Raw genomic sequence first — 17,960 nt, 5'->3', positions numbered from 1 at the left:
TCCCCAACTTGTGCTCTCTTTATGTCTCTCAAAAAATAAATAAATGTAAAAAAAAAAAAGAGTGGCTATTTTGATCAGCATAATTCCCTGGAGACTCATCCAAGTTGTGTATATTGGTAGTTCATTCTTTTTTTATTGCTGAGTAGTATTCCATGGTGTGGACACACTGCAGTTTGTTTAACAGGTGAATGGTTATTCACCTGTTCAGGGACATCTGGACTAGTTCCTGTTTTGGGCTGTTACAAGTAAAGCTGCTGTGAACATTTGTGTACAGAGTTTTGCACGAACACGAGTCTTCATTTTTTCTGGGATAAATGCCCACAGGTGCAACTGATGGGTCCCCATGATAATCGCATACTTTGTTTTGATCAGAAACTGCCAGAATGGCTGTATTGTTTTACATTCTCACCAGCAATGTATGCATGATCCAGTTTCCTGCACCCTTGCCAGCATTTGGGATTGTTATCATTTTTCTTAACCATTCTGAGGGATGTGTAGTGATCGCCCATCCTGGTCTTAAGTGGTGCTTCCTGAATGCCTAATGTTATCGAACATCTTTCCATGTGCTATTTGCCGTCTGCGTATCCTCCTTGGCGAATTGTTCATGTCTTTGCCCATTTTGTAATTGGGTTATTCATTCATTCCTTTTGGGTTTTGAGAGTTCTTTATACATTGTAGATACTAGTCTTTGTTGGGTATATAGTGTATAAATATTTTCTCCCTGCTTTTAGCTTGCCTTTTCATACTCTTCACCTGGGCTTTTACAGAGCAACCATTTTTTTGGTAATGTTTATGTATCTATTAATTTTGAGAGAGAGAAAGAGAGAGAGAGAGCGCGCGCTCACGAGGGGGGGAGGGACAGAGAAAGAGGGAGAGAGAGAGTCTCAAGCAGGCTCCGCGCTGTCAGTAGAGCCCCACGTGGGGCTTGATCCCACAACTGTGAGGTCACAACCTGAGGTGAAATCAAGAGTCGGACGCTGAACCGACGGAGCCACCCAGGCGCCCCACCCATTTTTAATTTCGATGAGGGCCAGTTTATCAAAACTGGTTCCTTCTATGAGTTGTGCTTTTGGCGTCAAGGTTAAGACCTCCATGCCTCGCCTTCGATCTCAAGGATTTGCTCCGGTTTTTTTCCTAAAAGAGTTACAGTTTTACGTTTTACATTTGAGTCCGTGATCCACTTTGAGTTAATTTTTGGTTAAGAGACGAGGTTTTCATCTTTTGATAGCCTGTGTTCTTAAGTGTTTTTCAGAGCTGATCTGGGGAGCCACCTAAAAATCCAGTTGAGTGCCACATTTGAAGAAACTCTTGAGTGGTGCATCAGAGTGCAGAGTGTTCCCATGGGAATCACTTTCTCACTGAGGGATCTAGGTCAGGTTACTTAACCTTAGAGCTTTCATGCCCTTGTTTTACAGCATGAGAAGAATAAGAATCTTTACCACACAGGAGTCGGTGTTAGGGTTCATTCAACAAATGTTTATTGAGTGCCTGTTATGCGTCGGGCACTATGGTAGTTGCTAGGGATGTGGGACTATGACGGAGCCAAGCAAGGCTATTAGCATGTGAGTGCCTCCTTCGGGAACTCTGCACGGAACTCACATTGTGGCAGGAGAAGACAGTAAAACAGGTGAGATTTATAGTTTGATGATGATAAGTGCCGTGAAGAATAAAGCAGGGTTGGGGGGGGTTGGGTGTGGGGGTAGGACGATTGTTATTTTAAAAAGGCTCAAGGGACCATTTTACTGAGAAGGTGACTTATGAGCAAGACCTGAGGGAGGCGAGCCACTGAGCCACATAGAAGCTGGAGAAATTGCTGGAGGAAGGAGCAAGCCTGGCGGATGGAACAGCAGGGCTCAAGGACCTGGAGGCTGGGGGATGCTCGGCACACAGAGAAGCAGCAAGGAGACCAGTGTAACTGTGGCCTAGTGACTGAGGGAGGAGATGGCCCGAGAGGACGGCCAAATCACTCTGGGGATGTGGGATGCAGAGTCACTTGACACTGAGTGAACTGGGCGCCACCATGGCAGGATTTGGAGAGCAGGGGTGACGTCACCTACTTTGTATAAAAGGATGACTTTGGCCCTTTTGTGAAGAGTAGATTCTAGGAGGGCGAGGACCGGAGGGGAGACCAGTGAGGAGGCTGCTGTAACAGTGCAGCCGAGAGGTCGTGGCGGTGGTGGGAAGCGGTTAGCTCCGGGGTTTATTGTGAAGGTCCAGCTGACTGCGTTTGCTGATGGGCGGGCTATGCAATGAGAGAGGAGAAGAGAAGTCAAGGATGGCTCCAAGGTGTCTTGCTCGAGCAGCTGCAAGGATGGAGTTGTCATTTGCTGGAAACGAGCAGACTGCAGAGGGGCAGGTGTGATGGGGTGCCGTAGATCAAGAGTTCTGGGTTGGAAATGTTGACTTTGAGATGCCTATTAGACGTTCAAGCGGAGATATCCATCAGGCAGAAGGATTTACGAGTGTGGAGTTCAGGGAAGAGGTTCAGGCTGCGGACATAAATTTGGAAGTCATCAGTGTAGACAGAGATGGTATTTAAAGCCAGGAGACTGGCTGGGATCTTTTACCCTGGTGGTTCTCAACCGGGGGTGATTTTGTCTCCCGGGAGACATTTGCAGTGTCTGGAGACATTGGTTATTACAGCCGGGGGTGGAGTGATAATGGCATCTGAAGGGTACGGGAAGCCAGGGGAACTGCTGAAGTCCTCTGGTGCACAAACAGCTCCCACAACAGAGAATTCTCTAGTCCCAAATGTCAGTGGTGCCAAGGTTGAGGACCCCTGATTTAGTGCTTAGATTTTAGGGAATAAGTGTAGATGGCAAAGAGAGGAGATGTGAGGCCTGCACCCTCGGGCCTTCCAGTGTTTCAGGTTAACTGCAAATAATCGCCTGTAAATGCACTAAATACGTGTGACGATGGTGTCTCATATGGTAAGTACTCAGCAAATGACAGTTGTTATCATTACGGTGTTTTTAACTCTTCAAAGCCAGTTCTGGTCAGGTATTCAAAAGAAAAATCAGAGCCAGGGGATCCGCAGATGATCTCTGTTCTACTCTCCTTTAGCGTACGGGGCGGGGGGGGGGGGTACTGAAACCCAGAGAGGGGGCTGGGGTCAGGACCCCGGGCTTCATGGCGAGAGTGGTAGCTAATTCCCATTTTGCAGATGAGTAAACTGAGATTTGGAGAGTTAGTCCCTTGCCCAGATCTACCCAGTGAGTCCATAGCAGAGTCAGAGCCAAAGTTAGAATATCCCGATTTCTAGGGAAGCATTTGAAACAACAGCAGCAGCCACGGTGACAGCGATTGCTGTCGTGGGCTGAGTCCCCACATTGTGCCAGGCACTGCTGAACTTTTCACACAGGCTGGTGAGGATGGAAGCTGGGGCAGGGGCCAGACGCACAGAACCCAAGCAACTCATCCTGCCCATCTTAACGACTTGCTTCCTTCATTGATGTTCTGCCCCACCCCCTATCCCCGACTCACCCCTCGTCCCACTTAGGCATCTTGACCAGCAATTGTTTTGCTGTTGGTCCGCTGTGTTATCCTCCCCACCCCATCTCCCTGAAACTCCCCTCCTACAATATGATTTAGTGTAAAAGCAATAATATAATGTCAGGAAGAGACATTTAACAAAAATCACTCTACACCTCACTATCCTAGCCCAGTTTTTCTGTCTTCTTCAAATCTCTGCCCATATGCCTACGGTACACAGTTTTACACCCCTGTCATTGGGATGTAGAAGGCATTCTGTATCCTGCTTCCTTCGCTTTGGGGTGTACCATGTGTTGTGTTGTTTATAATTATGTTTATTGGCTTATAGAGGTCCATGGAGTGTCTCCATATTGCTGGACGATTTTGTTTCCAGATCCTGGTTATCATAAATAATACTGCATTGAAAAACTTGGTGCTTATAGTGTTTCCCCCCGCCCCCCTGAGTAATTTCTGTAGGATAAATAGTCAGGAGTGGCTTAAGAAAGGGCTTCGACGTATATTGCTTTAAAAACTGGTTGTACTAATTTCTGTTTCTACCGTTACCTCATCTTAGCGCGCACATGTTTATTAATTACGAGAGGCCGGGCGGTCTGGCTCACATCCTTGCCCGTGACTCTGCCACTTGCTCTTCAAAGCAGGCATTACTATCTCCATTTTTCAGTCCAGGTTCAGAGGGAACAAAGCAACTTGCCTGAAGTCACAGAACTAATGAGAGGTGGAGATAGGATTTGCGCTTTGGAGCACCCGCCCTGCTCCAAAGCCCCTCCTGCGAGAAACAGTTGAAAGTTTCAGGGTTATTGCATCCTCATTCGCATTATTAAAATCAGCACTGTGTGTCGTGATTTAACAGGTATTCGCTGTGAGCCTCCTTATTTTCTTGTGCGTCTGACCTCTGATCTCTGAGTGGCCTGCAGTGTGGTGGAGTTTAGAGGGCTGGGGCTTTGAGGTCCCCAAGGGCTGTTTGCCAGCCTGTGCTGGCCGCTGAAGAGAGAATGTTTGGGTGCCAAATGGTTTTTGGAAACAGCGACTCGTGAATTCACACCCCTCAATCAACATATCCGTCTGTAGTCAACAAACTATTTGAGCTCCTGGGTCCGCCCAGATTTGATCAGGGTGGGGTGAGAAGAGGAGAGTGAGCTTTCTTTTCGAAGACTCCCTCAATCCAGTGAGGTGGACGGCATGGGGGGGGGGGGGGTTGGCTAACACAGCGTCTGGAGAGTGAGGCATGAGGGTGGAAGTTTCTTCCTCCAGGTGGGCGGTTAGTTATTTAGTGACCTACAAAGTGGTTTTTACAAAAACCTGAGTAGGTTGCCAGGATTTATCCACCTGGCTGGCTGGCTGGCTGTCTCTCTTTATCTAGCAAGCATGTGAGTAGGGGAGGGGGTAGGTGGAGAGAGAGGGAGTCGTAAGTGGGCCCCATGCTCAGTGCAGAGCCCAATGTGGGGCTTGATCCCATTGAGATCATGACCTGAGCCCAAATCGAGAGTCAGACACTCCATCGACGGAGCCACGCAGGCACCCTGGGTTGCCAATAGTTAAAAACCTGGAGATTTCACATAAAAATATGAAATTCTGGCTTCTCTTAAAAAAATGGGAGGATCTTGGGGCCCTTGGCTGGCTTAGTCGGTGGAGTGTGTGACTCTTGATCTCGGGGTTGTGGGTTTGAGCCCTACATTGAGTATATTTATTTAAAAATAGAATCTTTTTTTTTTTTTTTAAAAGGGGGAGGATCTCGCCACCCTGAGTCTGTAGTCCTACATGGGAACATTGTCTGGAGCTGAGAAACAGCTGTCCCTTTTGGATGGAACACTTACTGTCCTGTTTGTCATAGTACCGACCCAGCCTGTGTCACCGGTTTACATGTAACTTTTTGTGCCTTTGTCTAACTGCTGCAGGAGGGTGAAGGAAGCAGTGCACATTGGCCAAACCTGCAAGGGTGGAAAGGCATGTGGGGCAGGTGTCCCTGGGGGCAGGAATGTGAGCAGGGATGCAGGGAACAAATAAAGCAGTGGTGCTTTGACTCCCATGGACGCCTTGGGACACACAGTACACATGGGGCAGCCAGGACCAGGGCCTGGAAGTCAGGGAGTAAAGCAAAGGTCTCTGAACAAGGTGGCAGAGTGGACACACCCAAAACCTGCCCCCTGTACTCTGAACAGCTAAGAACGTGGGTTAAAATGAAACCGGATAGAAAAACATTGGTGGGGGCGGGGCGGGGGGCGCCTGGGTGGCTCAGTTGGTTAAGTGTCCTACTCTTGGTTTCGGCTCAGATTACAATCTCGTGGTTTGTGGGTTCAAGCCCTGCGTTGGGCTCTGCGCGCAGCATGGAACCTGCCTGGGATTCTCTCTCTCCCTTCCCCTGTTTCTGCCCCTCCCCTGCTCTCTGTCTCTCTCTTGCAAAAATAAATAATCTCTCTCTCTCTCTGTCTCTGTCTCTGTGTATATAAAACATTAGGAAAAGTTCTGTGGGCCAGGAAAGGGAGAGGAGACATAAGTGTGGTAAGTGGGCTTCAGCCAGCAGCCCCTGGGGTGCAGTGAGCAGTGGAATCAGCCCCTTAATGTCTCCATCGGGTAGGGATTGGGTCTGCCTTGCTCGAGGGGGGAGAAGGAAGCCAGACTCTGTAAGAAGTCAAGAGGTGGGCCTTGCTCCTAGCAGGCGCTGAAATACGTCTTTGGTGGCCTGATCTGTGACTGGAGCCTGCCACTTGGCCGTGGCCCAGGGAAGAAAGGACAGCTCTGGTGGAAATAGAAGTTTGAATTGTGCTGTCCTTGGGCCAGCATCAAACGCTGTGCTACTTCTGGCCTCCTGACTAGAGAGCAGCCTGGCCTGGTGTTTCCCTTTGCGGCTCCTTTGGAAAGAGCATCCTGAGCAAATGAGTCACAGGGACATGGTCATAGGGTCATACTTAATCATCTCAAGAGGCCAAGTGGCAGCATTTCCTCATCTGAGGCATGTGCTGAGAGTCTCTAACTGGGGACGCTTCGCAGGTGCTCGCGGAACTTGAGGGTAATGAAGCTGCATCTCACGGAGTTAGGGCGCAAGAAAGAGAAGGTTCGTCAGTAATCTTGGCTTCCTCCATCATTTTCTAGATGAGGAAATTGAGGCCCGGAGATTTAAGATCACACAGCTGGTCAACGCAGATGTAGAACCAGGGGCTGAGCACCTGGGCTCCATCCTTGCTTTGCTCCAGAAACCTCGTGTTTCTGTTTGTTTGTTTGTTTGTGTGCTTTTACCATTTTATAAGTGGCTTCATGGATTGATCAAGAGGCTACAAAGCACAGTGACATGCTCCCCCTTGTGTTGGGAGAGCTGTACCTCCTGTGGCATTGGTGTGATGTTGTTGTTGACCGTGAATTCCTCATGGAGAGGCAGGTAGTGGTGGTGAAGAGTATGGATTTTGGAGCCAGCCTGTCCAAATTTGCATCCCAGCTTCACCGCTTAACCATCTGTGGGACTGACTGTGGGCAAGTTACCTAATCCCTCTGTGCCTCCATTTCCATGGCTATATGACAGGGCTAATAATGGCACCCGTCTATTGGATTGCAGAGAAGATTAAATGAGATAAAGTGTTTTAAAGCCTCTGGAGCAAGGCCTGGCACATACAAAGCCCCCCCAGTAAATGTTAACTGTCATCGTTCTTATTGCCCTTATGTGACAGATTGTATTTCCCTTTTTGCTTTGGCAATCAGGGAAGTCACCACTCAATTTGAACCTTATCTTTGGACCTGCATGGGACCCCATGGCATGAATTTCCGTTTTCCTAACATTCTCTGGCATTATTTAATTATTTGACTCTCATTTCCCCCATCATCCTGATTTCTATATATTATTGCATTGTATGTATCACTATAAGCCTTTTTATTTAAAAAAGTTTTTTTTAATGTTTATTTATTTTTGAGAGAGAGATAGAGAGAGAGAGAGAGAGAGCATGAGTAGGGGAGAGTCAGAGAGAGAGAGAGAGACACAGTCTGAAGCAGGCTCCAGGCTCTGAGCTGTCAGCACAGAGCCCAACGTGGGGCTCAAACTCACAGACCGTGAGATCATGACCTGAGCTGAAGTTGGACGCTCAACCAACTAAGCCACTCAGGCGCCCCTACCATAAGCTTTTTTAGAACAAGCTTGGAATTAATAAATTAAGAAAAATACAGCATTTGGTTGATTCGGACTGTCCTGATGTCTTCCAGGATGATCTTGAGCTAGGAGGTGAACTGTGTTATTAAAAAAAAAATTGGGGACACCTGGGTGGCTCAGTCGGTTAAGTGTCCGATTTCAGCTCAGGTCATGATCTCGCGGTCCGTGGGTTTGAGCCCCACGTCGGGCTTTGTGCTGACAGCTCAGAGCCTGGAGCCTGTTTCAGATTCTGTGTCTCCCTCTTTCTCTGATCCTCCCCCGTTCACGCTCTGTCTCTGTCTGTCTCAAAAATAAATAAACGTTAAAAAAAATTAAAAAAGATTATCGCTAACATTTTTGTGGCCATTGTCACACATGCTTTACACACATTACCTTAAACTTTACAACCGTCCTGTGAGGTAGGGCATATTAATCCCTTTTGTGGGTGAGGAAACTAAGGCTCAGAGAGGTGAAGGGACTCAGCCAATGTTGTCAGGTGCACAGCACAGAGCTAGGATTCAGATGTGGCCCCACCTGTCTCCACCACACACACTTTGACTCCCTGTTCTAGATGGTCTCTTGAACTCTTGAGGGCAAAGGAAGGATGATTTCAGCAGCTGACTGATATTTTCTCTCCTGCCCCACTTCTCTTCCCACTTCCTCTACCTTCTCCTCTCTGCTTCCCGGGTTCCCCAGAACCCATGAGGGCCCCCAAAGGCCTGGCTTTCGCTGAGATCCAGGCCCGCCAGCTGATGCTGCAGTGGGAACCTCTGGGCTACAATGTGACTCGTTGCCACACGTACACGGTGTCCCTGTGCTATCACTACACGCTGGGCAGCAGCCACAACCAGACCATCCGGGAGTGTGTGAAGATGGAGCGGGGCGTCAGCCGCTACACCATCAAGAACCTGCCCCCCTACCGGAACGTTCACGTGCGGCTCATCCTCACGAACCCCGAGGGACGCAAGGAGGGCAAGGAGGTCACCTTCCAGACAGACGAGGATGGTAAGAGTCCCAGCCCTGGTTCCCAGGATACTCAGTGCCTCCCGCAGGCACCCACTGTGAGACTGAAATTTTCATAGAAAATTTTTTGCTGAAGATTAAAATAACACAACAACAAAGTAATGATGGCTAATATTTATTCTCTGAAAGACTTGGGCTAGATTGGTATAATTTCTTCCTTAAATGTTTGGAAGAATTTAGCAACGAAGCCATCTGGGCCTGGAGTTTTCTTTCTTTTTTTTAATTAAAGAATTTTTTTTTAATGTTTATTTATTTTTGAGAGAGAGAGACAGAGCATGAGCAGGGGAGGGGCAGAGAGAGAGAGGGAGACACAGAATCCGAAACAGGCTTCAGGCTCTGAGCTGTCAGCAGAGAACCCGAAGTGGAGCTCGAACTCCGGAACAGTGAGATTATGACCTAGGCCAGAGTCAGATGCTCAACCAACTGAGCCACCCAGGTGCCCCTGGGCCTGGAATTTTCTTTGTGGCAATGTAATTACTAACAGTTTTATTTTCTTCTTCTTCTTCTTCTTCTTCTTCTTCTTCTTCTTCTTTTTAAAGTTTATGTATTTTGAGAGATAGAGAGTGAGGGAGGGGCAGAGAGAGGGGGAGAGAGAGAGTCCCAAGCAGTCTCTACACTGTCAACACAGAGCCCAACTCAGGGCTCAATCCCACAAACCACAAGATCATGACTTGAGCCAAGATCAAGAGTTGGATGCTTAACCCACTGAGTCACCCAGGCACCCCAATAGTTTTACTTTCTAAAATAGGTATTAGAGTGTTAAGATTTTTTAAAAAAGTTTATTTATTTGGAGAGAAAAAGAATGTGCGCATGGGGAAAGGACAGAGAGAGATTGAGGGACACAGAGAATTCCAAGCAGGCTCTGCACTAGCAGCACAGAGCTGGACTCAGGGCTTGAAATCACAAACTGTGAGATCATGACCACTGTCCAACTAAGAGTTGGACACTTAACTGACTGAGCCACCCAGGAGCCTCATGAATATTAAGATTTTCTATAATTGTATCTATTTGTTGTACTGGGCTTTAAGGAATTTATTTCACCTAGATCATCATATTTCTTGACATAAAGTTGATTATAATCTCTAATTATATTTATTTAATGTCTGAAGGATCAATAGCATATTTCCCTTTTTTTCTTTCCTGAGTTTGGTAATTTGTGTCTTCTCTTTATTTTCTTGTTCTTTCTTGCTAGGGGTGTATCCATTTTTTATCTTTCCAAAGAGCCAGCTTTTGGCTTAGTTGATTTGCTTTATTGTATATTTATTTTCTAGTATTTCCTATTTAAAGTTTTATTTATTTATTTATTTATTTATTTATTTATTTATTGGGGCGAGGGGGGAGAGAGAGAGAGAGAGAGAGAGAGGGAGGGAGAATGTGAGTGGGGGAGAGGTGGAGGGAGAGAGAGAGAGAGAGAGAGAGAGAGAGAGAGAGAATCCCAACCACAGAGCCCAACTTGGGCTCATGATCCATGAGATAATGACCTGAGCTGAAATCAAGAGTAGGATGCTTAACTGACTGAGCCACCCAGGTGCCCCTGTATTTCCTCCTTTATACTTTCTTTAGATTTGATCAGCTCTTCTTTTAGCTTTTTGAGATGGAAGCTTATTAGGTCATTGATTTTGAGACTTTTTTCATTTCTAATATATGCATTTAAAGCTATAAATTTCCCTCAAAGCCCTGCTTTAGCTGCATCCCATGAGTTTTGATATGTTCTTTGTTCTTATTCAGTTCAAAATATTTTCTAATATCTGTTGTGATTTCCTCTTTGACTCAAGAGTTAGAATTACATTGCTAAATTTTTAAGATTTCCATAATTATCTGTGATTGGTTTCTAGCTTAATTCCTCTGTGGTCAGAGTACATACTCTAATTTTGGTCTTTTGAAATTTGATATTTGCTTTATTGCCCAGCATATTGTTAAATTTTGATAAATATTTCATGTGTACCTGAAAAAAATTGTGCATTCTGTCATTATTGGGTGCAGCGTTCTATTTATGTCAAACTAATACTTATTAAGCACTTATTACACATCAAGCACTATTTTGAATGTTTTTTATATACTATTAGTGCATATAATCCCCATGACAACTGGGTGGTAGATGACTGTTTACTGTCCTGATTTTACAGGTGAGGTCGCATAACTAGAAGATAGGTAGCAGAAATTGGATTTCAAACCTGGCTATCTGCTGAAGAGGTTTCATTCTTTTTTCTTTTTTCTTTTATTTTTTAGGAAGAGAGAGAGAAAGAGAAAGGAGAGAGAGCAAACATGAGTGGGGAGGGGCAGAAGGAGAGAGAGAATCTCAAGCAGGCTCCATACTCAGCACAGAGGCCTATGCAGCGTTTGATCTCACAAACTGTGAGATCATGACCTGAGCTGAAATCAAGAGTCAGAGGCTTAACCGACTGAGCCACCCAGGCACTCCAGAGTTTCATTCTTTTTTTTTTTTTTTTAATTTTTTTTTCAACATTTATTTATTTTTGGGACAGAGAGAGACAGAGCATGAACGGGCGAGGGGCAGAGAGAGAGGGAGACACAGAATCGGAAGCAGGCTCCAGGCTCTGAGCCATCAGCCCAGAGCCCGACGCGGGGCTTGAACTCACGGACCGTGAGATCGTGACCTGGCTGAAGTTGGACGCTTAACCGACTGTGCCACCCAGGCGCCCCTAGAGTTTCATTCTTAACAGCAATGCTGTATGCTAGCACAGGTCCAAAGCCTTCCCCCAGATATCTGCAAATCTTTAGGTACCCTAAGCTCCTTTGTGGATAATTTTTCTTGACTCCCTACATGTGGAATTTTCTGTTTTGTACTGCAAGGGCCCAGACACAAAATTCAGCTCCTTCCTTGATTTCCACAAAGTCCCACTTACCTAAGACAGAGTGTATGCCCTGTGCCCTGTGCTGATGTGCCGAGGATTTTCTGGGGGTGGGAGTGAGATCTGGGGGCAGGGTTTACCCTAAAGCATTGCAAATGCAGAGAAGGAAAAACTTCACTTCTTCCTTCTAGTTGTCTTTGGTTCATTGGTTGGGGCCACATAAATTACACTGAGAAAAGACATTAACAAGAGAAAACCAAATAGGAGTTTATTACCCTGTGCATTTCGCGTGCACACACACACACACACACACACACACACAAATGGGAGTACTCTCTGATGAGTTACGCAAAGGAGTGGTTAGAGCTTGGGCTTACGTAGTGTCTTAACACAAGAACAATGAATTTGTAGGGAAATGACAAGACAGAGGAAAAGGATTTTTGAGAGTTCAGGCACAGCAGATTATGTGAAGGCAAATATTTGGGGAAGCCAGTGGTAGATAAGGGCTAGTTAGTAAAGTTTAGTAAAGTTCATGTAGATTCTTCTGATCTGATAAAGGTCTGGGGTTGTCTCAGTGATTAACCTCTTTCCTTCCTGGTAGCGAGGGGATGGGAGCACCTTTACATATTTATGTCCTGCTTTTAGGCAAACAGGGAGAGCAGAGAACTTTTCTTGGCTCTGCTTGCTGCTTCTTGATTCAGCTCAAAATAATCTTTATGCGAAGGTGGTATATTTTGGGGTGTCACATTCTACTACCCTTCACAATTAACTTCAAGTTCAACATCTGACTCCTTTGTTGTTAAAGTCTGTTGACCTGTCTCCCCCCTGAGGTATGTTGTTGTGTCTGCTTCACTCCCTTCCAACCAGGCCTCACTTGGACTGCGTGGCTTTATTTCTTCTTTCTCTGTCCCTTTCCTCCTTCCCTCCAATAACTGCCTATTATTTAATATTTTTTTCCTTTTCACTTAGGTATTAGTATAATAGTTTTAAGAAATGTACTTACTAAGGTAAGCTCAGTGAGTTCTCACAGACTGGACACATCAGGATAACCCACACACGGATCAAGAAATAGCATTAACAGGGGCACCTGCGTGGCTCAGTCAGTTAAGCATCCGACTCTTGATTTTGGCTCAGGTCAGATCTCACAGTTTGTGAGATCGAGCCCCACGTGGGACTCTGTGTTGACAGTGTGGAGCGTGCTTGGGATTCTCTCTCTCTCTCTGCCCCTCTCCTGCTTGTGCTCTCTAAAAGAAATAGACTTAAAAAGAAATAACATTAGCAGTTCACCAGAAGCCCTCCCCTTATGTACCTTCCCACTTAGAGCCTCCTGAGGGTAACCATTACTTTGACCTATAATGCAACAGATTAATTTTTGCTTGGTTTGAACTTTCTATCAGTGGAGGTCATTACGGTGTGTTTTCTTTTTACGACTGGCTTCTCTCTCTAGACTTTATGCTTGAGAGAGCCAGCCATGTTGTGTATAGGGTTCCAGAGAATTCTTTCTTACTACATTATGTGAATGTACCACATTCATTTATCCTACTTAAATTGTGCTGTAAAGAAAAATACTTGCAGATTCTTTTGTGTATGCGTGTATGTATGTGTGTGTGTGTGGGGAGGAGTGGTGTAGATACACACATTTCTGATTGGTTAATGTCTAGGACGGCTAGGTTATAGGATCTGTGCTCATAATACGTAGATCTCTCCAGACAGCTTTCCCAAGGTCTTGTATCAGTTTACATGCAGTGTGTGGAAATTTCAGTTGCCTGCATCCTTACCAACACTTGGGATTGTCTTTTTCATTTGATCATTTTGGTGGATGGACTGCCTTGTTGACTGTTCGTTTTAACCAGAACATTTTAGCTTCGGTGATTGTTCATTGAGTTCTGCTTGCCTCAGGATTTCTGCTTCCCCACACTGGTGTATCAGTTTGTCTCCCCAAAGACCATTCTCTTCCTAGAAGAAATTCCCTGTGGCTGCTGTTAAGGTGACATGACCCATTAGAACAAAAACAAGCAAATCCAGACCTGAAAGGGTTTGTGCTAAAATGTAAATGGTGTCTCCAGGTGACAGAATTGTAGGTGCCACTAAATTTCTTTATACTCATTTTGATTTTGTACACTGAGCATAGTTTTTGTGTAATCAGAAATTTTTAGACAAGAAAACATCTCTACCCATAATCCTGCCAGTCTAATGCAATTGTTTCCATTTCTCTGGCGAAGGTCTGTGTTTTCTGAAAACCATTCAACTGGAACAGAATTGGAACATTCAGATGTTCTCTGCTGAATGCCACCTGCACAGTAATGAGAATGCCAGCTACCCTCTTTGAGTCCTTGGGACTGGGTTGAACCATGTGAAATTCCTGATATTTACCTTGGGGCTTTCTGTACATCACATCACTTAATCCTGGTGAGGGAGGGGTTATTTTCATCTCCATTTCACAGATGAGGAAACTGAGGTTCAGAGTTGAGATGCCTGAGCATACCAGCCAAGAAATAGCAAGGCTGGAATTTGAATTCAGGTATCTGCTCCAAAGCCGGCTTTCCCCTGCTCTGTGCCACTTTCCCTCACAGTGCCTGGTGGGATTGCAGCCGAGTCCCTGACCTTCACTCCGCTGGAGGACATGATCTTCCTCAAGTGGGAGGAGCCCCAGGAACCCAATGGCCTCATCACTCAGTATGAGGTGAGTTTGGACCTCATTATAGTGGAGGTCGCTGGTGGAAGGTGGGCACACAGCTTGGAGAGGGAGGTGCAGGGTAGGGGACAGAGGTGATCACTGAGGTTCCTTCCACTGGTCAAAGTCTGTGCCCTGTGGGTTATGGGGACAGGAACCCTGAAAGAATAGAGGTGAAGGTGTCCAGGGCCTGGGCTAATGGGTATCTACAGTCCCCCTTTGCCCAGTCTTCTCCTTAGCTCACCGGAACTATGATGGGTGGGAGGCTATGGGGCCAGTGATGACCTTCCCCATCCCTGTGCCCACTTACCTGCCCGTCCTGACTCTAGATCAGCTATCAGAGCATTGAGTCATCAGATCCGGCGGTGAATGTGCCGGGCCCACGACGTACTATCTCCAAGCTCCGCAACGAGACTTACCACGTCTTCTCCAACCTGCACCCGGGCACCACCTACCTGTTCTCTGTGCGGGCCCGCACGGGCAAAGGCTTTGGCCAGGCGGCACTCACCGAGATCACCACCAACATCTCAGGTGAGCCCGCCCGACCCCAGCCTGGCCCCTGTAGAGGACACCCAGAATCCCAGGATTTCGTGGGCAGAGGGAGGAGGGGCTGTGTCCTGGGAGTGTTTATGGAGGGCCCCCGCTGAGATGAATGTACCATTTAGGAATTGAGTTCAGGGGTCAGGGAGGATTAAGTCAGAGGGGTGAGGAGACTGGAACCTGAGGGCTGAGTTCAGGGGTCAGAATTCAGGGAATCTCAGGCCAGAGGGAACAAGGCTGAAGGGGAAGAGATCTGAGGACGGGAGTCCAGGAGGCTAGAGACTCAGCCGTCCCGGTCTAGCAGCCAGTCTCCGTGCTTACATCTGTGTCTCCTTCCCCAGCTCCCAGCTTTGATTATGCCGACATGCCATCACCCCTGGGCGAGTCTGAGAACACCATCACCGTTCTGCTGAGGCCGGCACAGGGCCGCGGTGCGCCCATCAGGTGGGAGAGCCTAGACGGAGGGGTGGGAGGTCAGGGCCATAGGGAAGAAGCTCATCCTTTGACCCAGAGCCCCCCCATATAGGCCAGCTCAGCTATCCTCCCTCAGTTTCCCACTCAGGACCCAGTGTGTCCAGAGGAGGACATTCTGTGATCCTGGGCAGGTGGAAAGCCCACAGCCACTCCCATGGGTATCTGATGGAGATTGTCATGAGATCTTCGGATAGTGTCCAGCCTGGAGAGGTGACTGTCCGGGCCTCTCCTGGAGGCCTTCCTTTAGACATCTTGGGGCCTTCTTTCTTCCTAGCTTTTCCCAGGAGACACAGGGATGGGCATTCTAGAAGGCTAGGGCAGCCAGCAAGATAGGGCCATCGCTCTGGAGTGGCTAAGAGCTTGTCTTTAGTTTCTTCTCCACTGAGAAAGCTGAGGCTGCCTCTGCTGGAGAGAAGGTGCTGGAGACAAGATGGCACGTGTATGTGATAAAGACACGCAGTGTGTATGTGTGATGTGTGGTGTGGAGGTGTGAGTGTGTGTATGTGAGAGAGCGTGAGGGTGTTTGTGGGATGTGCACACGTGCTTCCTGTCAGCCGGACGCTGTGTTTGCCACTTTACCCGCACCCGCCATTTTTGTCCTCATGGCGGCCTGTGGAGTCGGTATTGTTACCCTTATTTTACACTTCAGTAGACAGGCTCAGCAACCTTAAGTAGCTTGCCCCCCCCCCCCCCCCGCCCCGGGTCACACAGCTGGTACGTGATAGAGCTGGGGTTTGGAACCCAGGTCTGTCTGCACAGCCTATGCCTTTTCTTGAAGTCACAGAGCCTCCCTGCCCCTGCAGTCCTCCCCCTTCTTCCACAAAGAAGCGTGCACCGGGAGAGGCCTGCTGAGCCTCTGAGGAGGTAGTGGGTTGCCCAGGTGCCCTTAATCCCCCCTCACCTCCTCTCCCCCCTTTCTCCTGCTCTGCCTCCCTGCATTTGCTCCTGCAGAGCCTGTCCTGGGCTGATTCCCAGACTCAGGAAAAAGTCAGGGTGTTTGAGGGGCATGTTGCATTTTTAGGAGTCTCGGGGCCCTTGTGTGGCTGAGTCTGGGAGCTGGGAAACCCAGCAGCACCTTCTCTTTTCCTGCTGTTCTTGAGAGATCCTGTGAGCGGGCTTGTCCAGTGTCCCTCAGGGATGACAGAGACAAGGTGGGGTGGGGAGGGGGGAGTGGAACATGGTGAGAGGGGAGAGGCATAGGGGCTGTGTGACCTTAGGCCTCTCCCTTTACCTCTCTGAGCCTTCCTTTCCCTGTCTGCACAACGGGGAATCATCCCAGTCAAGATGCTTTGTTCAGTGTTGATTATTATCACCTCCTGGTGGGATGTGGGGCCGGGGGAGGCCTGACCTGGGAGGTTCAGGGAAATGGAGGCTGAGAGGGGCCCGGGTTTGTGTTTGCAATGCACTAGTGACAAAGAACGAAACTGTGTGACCCAAATCTCAGGGCACTGGGGTGATTCCCTTACAGCTTCAAAGCTGGAAAGAAACAGCTGGAGAGCCAGGAAAAGGCATTTCTCCTTCCCAGAGTGCAGCTGCCGGTATGGGTGTCACACGCCAAGACGTGGCCGAGGCTGTGAGGGGAAATATTTAAATTTGTCAGCGCTCATTTATTTGCTCTCGGCTTTGTTCCACGGAGGATTTGGAGGAGCTCACAGCAAAAGGCCATTCAGTAAACTGATAAAAATAAATAGAAACTCACCGGTCGGGACCAGGGGACACAAATCAGAGGGAATACAGACGAGGGAACACAAATCGGCTGTCAGGACCTGGAGGTGACAGGCCCAGAGTTGCAGACCCGAGGCTGCCTCCAGGTTGGGAGGGTACTCGTGATGCGGGATTCGTGTGGCCTTCTTGCTTGCTCAGTGACTGTCTCTCCAACTGGAGGTCAGTTGCAGGAAGCCTAGGTCCCCAAGGGCCCACCTAGCATACTTTCTGAACGAATAAATGGACTGTGTCAGACTCTTGTTTCTGGAGACCCAAAGGGAGCCATCGGTAATGGTGGTGGAGCCTGAGGCTTTGCGGGGGCTGGCGGCCGGGGGGGGGGTGGTGGTGGCCCAGGTCCTGTGGCACTGGAGCACTCACCGAGGACTCAGGGTGGGGCTGTAGGGCTTGGTGCCATGGAGCAGGGCCCGCGTTCTTTCTGCCTTAGTGAAAGTAATTTAGCTCATGGGACTGCCCTGTGATCACGCTCGTCTTACAGAGGGAGGCAACTGAGGCCCAGGGAGGTTAAGTGCGTTGCCCAGTGAGTGAGAAGAGGCAGGGCCAAGATTAGTCCCTGGCTGGGCCCGACCCCAAAGCCCATGTCCTTAGGCACCGGATGGCTCTCCCCGTGCCTGGGACTACTGCCCTGTCCCCTCCCCTGTGCAGCGTGTACCAGGTGATTGTGGAGGAGGAGCGGCCGCGGAGGCTGCGACGGGAGCCGGGCAGCCAGGACTGCTTTCCAGTACCCTTGACTTTTGACGCTGCGCTGGCCCGGGGCCTGGTGCACTACTTCGGGGCTGAACTGGCGGCCAGCAGTCTGCCAGAAGCCATGCCCTTCACGGTGGGTGACAACCAGACCTATCGCGGCTTCTGGAACCCACCGCTGGAGCCCAGGAAGGCCTACCTCATCTACTTCCAGGCAACAAGCCACCTGAAGGGGGTGAGGGACCCACAGGGGTGGTGATGGGGCGGGCTGGGGACCCCTTGGAGCCCGGAATAGTCGCCTACGGAGGCCAGAGACCCTCCCCCAGCCCCACTCCCTCTCTGGAACCCTGCCCCCCTCCCCTGAGCCTTCTGACCTCAGGCTCCTTCTCTTAGAGCATATTCCCTTCCTGAGACTTTACCCCCAGAC

The 17,960-nt window shown here is 48.4% G+C and overlaps 1 protein-coding gene across 5 annotated transcripts in view; it reads left to right on the top strand.

The window, feature by feature from the left end:
- PTPRU (protein tyrosine phosphatase receptor type U) overlaps positions 1 to 17,960 on the top strand; it is a 79,878-nt gene that overhangs the window by 23,855 nt on the left and 38,063 nt on the right. For all 5 annotated transcript variants that reach the window (XM_047084095.1, XM_047084092.1, XM_047084094.1 and 2 more), the window contains exons 8-12: positions 8,300 to 8,608; positions 14,013 to 14,122; positions 14,443 to 14,644; positions 14,995 to 15,097; positions 17,495 to 17,768. In XM_047084095.1, the coding sequence (XP_046940051.1) occupies positions 8,300 to 8,608; positions 14,013 to 14,122; positions 14,443 to 14,644; positions 14,995 to 15,097; positions 17,495 to 17,768 (998 nt within the window). The remainder of the gene's footprint in view (positions 1 to 8,299; positions 8,609 to 14,012; positions 14,123 to 14,442; positions 14,645 to 14,994; positions 15,098 to 17,494; positions 17,769 to 17,960) is intronic.

Source organism: Lynx rufus, unplaced genomic scaffold (assembly GCF_022079265.1).
Source record: "Lynx rufus isolate CCGP_SWC_20201006 ecotype Redwood Valley unplaced genomic scaffold, mLynRuf1.p SCAF_2, whole genome shotgun sequence".
NCBI classification, from domain to species: Eukaryota; Metazoa; Chordata; class Mammalia; order Carnivora; family Felidae; genus Lynx; species Lynx rufus.
The sequence above is the reverse complement of the archived record's forward strand: the minus strand, read 5'-3'. Positions and strand labels throughout refer to the sequence as shown.